Genomic DNA, 7,515 nt, shown 5'->3' with positions numbered 1-7,515 from the left:
CTCTGCAATCGTAAGTCGATCAATACACGGTCAAGAGTGGCGCCTTTGCTTTGTTTTGTTTTTGCTTCGTGTTAATTTTGCAAGCTTCCCCGAACGAACTGACGACTCATGCGTGCAATCGATCACCACGGCGACAAAGGTGGCCAATCTTTCGAGAAATTTTCCAATGCTCTATGGGTGAGCACACCTGCAAGAAGCTGGTTCACGAAAACGTTGAAACCTTTCACACAAAAAAAGACGCCAAACGTCCTAGCACATCTTTTCATAGTTCTTAGCAAGTGCGACGGTTCGTCTTACTGATATGAATAAGACAGCTTATAAGTGGTCCACAGACTTCTCTGAAGGTTATCGACGAATACTAGTTCTTTTGTTTACAGAAAGTTTACGAATTGTCATGTAAGTAAAAGTCATTAGATTTATTGTGCCTAGTGTGTCACGTACATTGGGTGTATGTTAAAGACCCCCAGATTGTCTAAGTTAATCCTAGAGCCCTCCGCTTCAACGTCCTTCATAGCACACTGTGCAGTTGGGGGAACCTTAAACCCCACATTTATTTCTGTGTCCAAGTGTACTCTACCAATTATTATAGTTTTAACAGTGATAGCGATCAACTAGCTCATCACAAATTAGATCACTTAATCTCTCATTCAAACCCGCACGTTTTAGTGTACTACTTTCGAGAAGACTGGTTAGCCGCAACAAGCACGTACATGAACGAAATCCAGCTTCACACATTTATTTCTTGAAAGAGATTGAGAAATGAACAAAAAACGAAAACGATGGAATAACAGAGCATGACTACACAACCTAGGTTTCCGTCAGTTCCCGTACTTCTACTAGTGAGTGAACACGTATACTAAAGCGCATGCTTTTACGCAAGAGAGTAGAATACTTCGACAGACAATGGCGTGACTTAGCATATACAGGCGATAGTTACCAACAAGAACTGTAGACGGTCGAAGCTTTCTTCATTGTCTTTCTATCTCTGTTACGGTCGGGGTTGGTACAATAATGTAGCAATATGAAAATCGGTACAGTGCCTTCCATTCTTCCCGCACATTTAAGCGGTGACCTTGCAAGGACGTCGCAGTGCTTTCCTTGTCGAAGCTATTGAAAGATACATACACTTTGGAATTCAGGGAAATCACGGGGTAGGTGGGAGATGGAAATTCAAGACAATGAGCAAAACGAGAATAAGGTGAAAGCAGGAGCCAACGTTTCGACAAGTGGACTTGTCTTGAAAGATGTCGCCTTGAAAAAGACAAGTCCACTTGTCGAAACGTTGGCTCCTACTTCCGGCTTGTTCTCGTTTTGCTCATACACTTTGGAAGTCACACACGCCGGCCAAAGTATAAGAAGGCGGCGCGCGTTGCCACTGGACATGCAGACAACAGAATGTTATATAAGAGGCTGCAACCAAAGTTCGTGATTGAGTTGAGTCCACTACCATGGCCAGTGTGAGCGTTTTTTGCAAAATGTGATGTCAGACAAATTTCTCCTCAAAACATCGCTCAAGTGCCTGCCGGCGTCAGCTGTACGAGCAGGATCGTGTACGTCGCGATGGCCCCAATGACTCCCAATATGAACGGCCTGTCTACGACGCAGAAGTGACCGCTTGTGAGGACGAGTCGCGAGGATTGCAGGCCTGTCTCCAGTAGAAGCACCTGGCCACTGGACTGCCAGTCATTCCCGCTGATAGTCGACCGCAGTTGCTTGGCTTCCTGAAGGAGGTCTTTGGCTTCGGTGTCAACGCTGGAGGCGCTTAGCGAGAGAATCAGGAAGATGACTATGTAGTACGTCGAGTCCAGGGCAGACTGTCGAGAGCTGACGCCTTTGGCGAGACTCCTCACGGACAGAACGAGATTGATGGTGATGTCCAAGAACCAGAGAAAGACGAGCGTGCTGTAGATGCTGTCTATGCGCTTCATGTCCTTCCAGACGTCGTAGGACATATCCTGATAGCGCTTCACGTCCTGGCTTTGAGTCAGCCCTTTCTTCACGTTCCTCGAGATGGCGTCCTTAAAGTTCTGTATGCGCGCTTTGACCTTTAAGCTTGCCGTGACGTAGTCAGCCATCAGGAGTCCCGGTACGACGCTGAGGACGTCGAAGACGACGAGGTTGAAGAACGCGACCGCTGTTACACCGTCGACAGTTAGGTTCGTCGTGGTTACGTTCGTTCCATAGAGGAAATCGCTGCAGTACTCGCTGATGTCGCCATTCAGCACAAAGTCAGTGGAAAGAGCTATCTCGAGAACGAGATAGCCGAGCACGAATGCTTTGAGGAGCCGGCCCCAAGTGCAGCATCGCGAGCGAGCGTCACCGTTGTCTCCAATCGACAAACGCTGTAGGAGCCTCTTTGATGGCGTGCTGATCTCGAAGGCCAGCTGAAGATTCACAGCCGCGAAGAAGGACCTGGTGACGAAGCTGGCAATGTCGAGCACCTTCATCATGTTGTGGATGCGCGTGAAGGTCAGGCCGACGTTGATGAGCGTGTGGAATGTATAGGCGTACGCAAGAAGCAGGATCGGCCATTTTAGGAAGGCGACCTTCTGCAGAAATCCTACTGGCCCCGATTCCAAGGCACGCATGTAGAGATTCGGTGCGAACATGCGTTGGGAATCCATGCCTTGCATGACGCGAGCTTTTGAGTCGAGCATATTCGTCGAAATGACAAGTCAGAGCTGAGGGTCTTTCGTACAATATCTTCCAGGCGTGGGAATACTGCCCGCACGAAGTTGTAAGCGCAAAGGCGAAGTGTAGCGAAGCGCGCGGACAGCCAATCAAGTACTCCACCTTCAATGATCGCGTCGTCCACGTGTGCTTTCATTTGCGGCACCATCTTGGCTCCGCCTTGTTCATTTACATGCGGTCATTTGTGGTCTTCGCTCCTTCGACCTCGACCAAAGTCAAGGTCAGGGATGTTGCCTCTGACTAGGTGTGGCACAAAATATGCCTTTATTGCAGGCTGCACATGTGGAGCAAAGGAACCGGCGTTAATGGTCATATGACTGCCCGGTTCCGCCGACAACATCGATTCATTTTCTTCTGCGAACACGCGTTTCATGAGCATATACCCTTCGCACGAATGTTAACGTTTGACCACGCCTTCCGCGTGTTATCACTCGTATCATAAGCGCGAATGAATTCGGCTTCAGCTCGCCCGACCATTTGCCATGGTAATCCCAAACACATTAGGCAGGATACGCGAATCAGTCGATACAGTGCATCGGTCTGTTTTTCACATCGAGCTGTTACGCGTGATTTGCATATGTGGGAAAGGTAGACAGAGCTACTGCCACCAAGTGTAAAGACTTTTCAGATCTTCTACGAAGTTCCTGCTTGTCAGTCCTTCTTGAGTCTGCATTCAGTCCATGCTCAGGCCTCTGCGTGCGCTTCAACCAAGAGGCGAACAAGAGCGCAGGTTAGCACCAGCCGTATCTTACTATGTGCTTCATATTTTCTTGCCCAGTATAATCTGATTGTTGCATACTTGTCTTTAAAAGTGTGAAACTGCGTACAGGTTTTCTGTGCCGCCTGTAATGTCTAACTAGATAATAAGATGACACTAACTAGAAGGCTTTCTGAATCTGCATGTGCACACGACACTTCTTAAACTTTAAACCAGTTTAAACGAACGTGCGCTTTGTTTCATTACATTTATTTATTTATTTATTTATTTATTTATTTATTTATTTATTTATTTATTTATTTATTTATTTATTTATTTATTTATTTATTTATTTATTTATACTGCAGTACCCTCTTGCAAACTTTAGCAGGGTGGTAAATACATACATATTACCGTAGGTTACATATAGCACATTACAATGCAAGTACAGATTATAGCAAGTTAAAAAAAATAGCACAAATGAAACACACTTCTTACAAAAAGGAAAAGAGCATTCATTACGCTAAATGTGACTCAAATAATTTTATTGTAGGTTGTAGGACTTGAATGTTTGTTAGACCATTCCAATCATTTCCAGGTCGCGGGGAAAAAAATATTTGAAGCACTTGCTTTTGGTTCGAAAAGGCGTTGTAGTCAGCTCATGTCATATAGGTCACGGGGCGCTATGAAAGTGCTTATGGCCGTCTGATAGCTGAGGCCTTTGCAATTAGCCGATTAAGTAGAGTTTGTGTAAGCGCCCCTTCCTTAACGCTCAGTGAAAAAAGATTAGGTACCTTGAAAGTGTTAAGCACACGTGTTTCTGAGCAGTCTTTTAATTTGATTTTTCTTAGTGTTATCGTTTGAAACCCCGTCACATTTACCATGAGACAACGGCTTGCTCATCACGTGTCAGTTGTTTTCCCGCCCCCCTTTTTTCTTTTATTTCTTCACCGCAATAAACCTTCAGTTGTCAGTCAGCGCCTGTGGTGTGTGTTACTTCTGTGTATCGTCGTCTTAGCACTGTATTTACATTTTTCGATCAGCTCATGTCTTTGCCTTGTGGCGTATCCGGGAGAAAATGAGATAGCTTTTGTGACGTCAGTTTTATAGTGTCCTTTAATTATTTGGAAAGGAATTGCAGTCGGGACTTACGATTTCTTTGCGGTAAGGGTTCAAGTTTAGATCTTTTTTAATAATTGTGTTATTGAGGTACGTCCGAAATTATTATAAATAATGCGAACAGCCATCTTTTGCACTGGTTCAAGTTTATCTATGTTAGTTTTAGTGAACGGATTCCAGATTATACAAGCGTAGTCTAACATAGGAAGAATTACCGATTTATAGGCAAGAAGTCTCACGGAGAGAGTAGATAGTTTAAGCGATTTTCTAAAAAAAATGATTTACGATTAGCATTTGCTGTTACCGTGTCAATGTTGTTAGTCCATCTGAGACCATTAGTTATCCAGAGACCTAAATATGTGTATTTCGCGACCTCTGAAAGTGATACATCGCAGTTACGACACAGGAACTTGAGAGGACGCTTCTTGTGTGCAATGGGCATAAAGAGAGTTTTTTTTTTTTAATTTGATATACATTTGGCCAGGCTTTACACCACGATACAACTTTTTGGAATGCTTGGTTTAACTGCTCTTGGTCAAAGGTGCTTTTTTACTGCCGAATAAATTGCGCACACATCCGCGTACAACTTGATCTTTGCTGGTGTGTGCTCTAAATTATAATTTATAAATGTAAGAAATAAAATAATGGCTGCGGCTTAGCTCAGCTAACCCTGGATATGCAAAGCGAAAGCTTGGTTTAGCCTGGTTAAGTCTTGGTTGCACTTGGTTAACCTTTGATTTAACTGTAATTATTATACTTAGGTATACACTCATCGTTAAGCCAGATATAAATTATAAGCCGACAGGTCCAAGCGTTTTGCGAGCCGAACGGCTCGCTCTTCCTCAGTCTGTGACGCTAGCTTCACGCGCGTGGCATCCCGGTACCCTCTCCAGTAAAGCAGGTCGCCGGGCGATATCCGCGGGGTGGTCAGCCGGGTCAGACGCCGGCGGAGCTCGGCGCAACGAGTCCAGTGCCGCGCGTTGCCAAGGCTACGGCGCAGCTGCGGTCAAATGAAAGTCAAATTGCTGGCCACGGCGAAACTCGGTTCAACTAGGTTAGCAAAGCGTTGACTTTAATAAAAGGGAGACAAACACCGAGCCCTGAGGGACGCCATTATATTAAGCATTGAAGCTACGACAGAGTCTCGTGGTTGGACGGAACGCTTGAGCAAGTTAACACAGCTATATTCTTTCTTTCTTTTATCTTTTTTTTTTCTGTCTGGTAATCAACTTCCGCACAGAATGCACAATTCTCAAGATATTGCTCGTAAGTCTATTTCCGGGTTCCATGTAATACTTGACAAAGCCTCTATGCAGTGGTAATTTTTTTAATACCACAGCAAACAACATACAGTGCTATATATCCGTCATTTCCTCCCTTCCAGCGCAGAGTATCAAAGGGCCGATCACTTTGCCTTTCCTGTGAATAAATTATCTCTAATTTGTTCAATGTGCTTGTGTTTTGTTGTGGAAACATTCGCTTGGTAACTATGATAAACCATGGTTACACTCACACTCTTATATTCCCTTAGGATGTACAGGACGAGCATCTTCCCCGCCGAAGCCACAGTTCTGCCTTTTCAAGGAAAGATGGCGTCACTGAAACCCGAACGTGAATGGAACGGCAAATCTGAAAAGCAGTCAGGCCCGTCCCCGTGGATCATCCTAAAGCTCACGTTGATGTACATCTACAGCGTCCACATCGTGTCCAACTGCCATAGCCGGCAGCATACGTACCAGTTCCTTGTCGTACATCATCGAAACCCTGACCTACACGGTCCGGTCCCTCGTCTCCACCGTCACCACAACCTACTTCGTCGTCAAGGCGAGCGAGTTAAGCGGCATCACCGATGAGCTGGCGCAATTCGAGGGAGTCCAGCCGACCAAATTTCTCGAGAAAGCCGCCTCCAAGCGCCGATACCTCCGCTTCTCCATAGTCTGCTACAGCTGTCTCTTAATCGCCATGACAATCCTCTTCTTCGTACTCGTACCCGCGCAGAAGTACTTCGACAAGTGCTTCTACGGCATAGACCTCGCCAGCGCCGGCATACCCAACGGCCCCGCCATCCTGATTGGGCTGATCGAGTGGGACTCTTACAACGTCCTCGTCACCGGCTCTCCGGTGCTGATGACCAACTACATCTACCTTTGCGATTACCTTCGCGCGCAGATGCTCAGCTTTAGGGTTGCCGAGAGGGCAGTTCTGGACAGCGGGCCTCTGGACGTCGCCAAGTTCGAAAAGGTCCGGACCATGTGCACCAGGCTTATAGATGTGGAGCGACGACTCGACTCCCTTTTCGCCCCCGCGGTCCTCCTCTGGTTCGTAGACCTGCTAGTCAACATCGTCCTCCCCATCCGCACCCTCATTAACGGCATCGCTTCCTTCACCCTGGCCAACGTCATGTCCTTCTTCATAGAGGTCATCTACTCGGTGTCTTTCTTCATGATCCTCTCTTTCTCGCTGGCTCAAGTGGACAAGGAGTACAAGGAGATCGAAGAAGAGACGTTTCGGCTGCGTAACTCTGTGGCCACCGAAGACTGGCAGCTGTGCCAGCAGGTCACCTTGCTCGAATCCAACATCAACTCGTCCAAGTTTACGCTGACCGGCTGGGGTCTCTTCGAAGTGGATCGATCCTTTATTCTGACCATCGTCGGGGCCGTTGCCACCTACACGGTGGTGTTGATTCAACTGACGCCGGGGCAGGACACTTACTGAGAGGAACGTTGCTTTGGACGGAGTGCAAGTACAAGCTGGGAAAAGGTTTAACAACCGCGAGGGATCCCACTTATAGCTCAAAAGCAACACGGGATGACTTGTACAAGTAAACAAATCGGAAATGTAAGAACCTAGCAGTAGTTAGTGGTATGGCAGTCAAATTTTCAGACGGGTGTGATAAGGTACCTTCCTTAGTGATCAAGGAGTGTATCGATATCCTTTGTGTCCCCTTAGAGCAAATTTCTAACCTTTCATTTTATAGGTCTATTTATCCGGACCTCCTTGAGCTAACA

At 46.3% G+C, this 7,515-nt stretch overlaps 1 protein-coding gene across 1 annotated transcript; it reads left to right on the top strand.

The window, feature by feature from the left end:
* The first annotated feature begins 6,096 nt into the window (after nt 1-6,096).
* LOC119465834 (uncharacterized) lies at nt 6,097-7,303 on the top strand. The gene is made up of 2 exons (XM_049657462.1): nt 6,097-6,151; nt 6,201-7,303. Exons 1-2 carry the CDS (start codon nt 6,097-6,099, stop codon nt 7,220-7,222), a joined length of 1,077 nt encoding a protein of 358 aa, XP_049513419.1. The 3' UTR covers nt 7,223-7,303.
* Nucleotides 7,304-7,515: the final 212 nt, after the last annotated feature.

Source organism: Dermacentor silvarum, chromosome 10 (genome assembly GCF_013339745.2).
Source record: "Dermacentor silvarum isolate Dsil-2018 chromosome 10, BIME_Dsil_1.4, whole genome shotgun sequence".
Lineage (NCBI taxonomy): Eukaryota > Metazoa > Arthropoda > Arachnida > Ixodida > Ixodidae > Dermacentor > Dermacentor silvarum.
The sequence above is the reverse complement of the archived record's forward strand: the minus strand, read 5'-3'. Positions and strand labels throughout refer to the sequence as shown.

Excerpts from the sequence above, each read along its gene's own strand:
- LOC119465834 (XM_049657462.1), top strand. The coding sequence starts at position 6,097 with ATGGCGTCACTGAAACCCGAACGTGAATGGAACGGCAAATCTGAAAAG. Across the intron at positions 6,152-6,200 it reads CAAATCTGAAAAGCAGTCAG|CGTCCACATCGTGTCCAACT; the intron begins GCCCGTCCCCGT and ends GTACATCTACAG.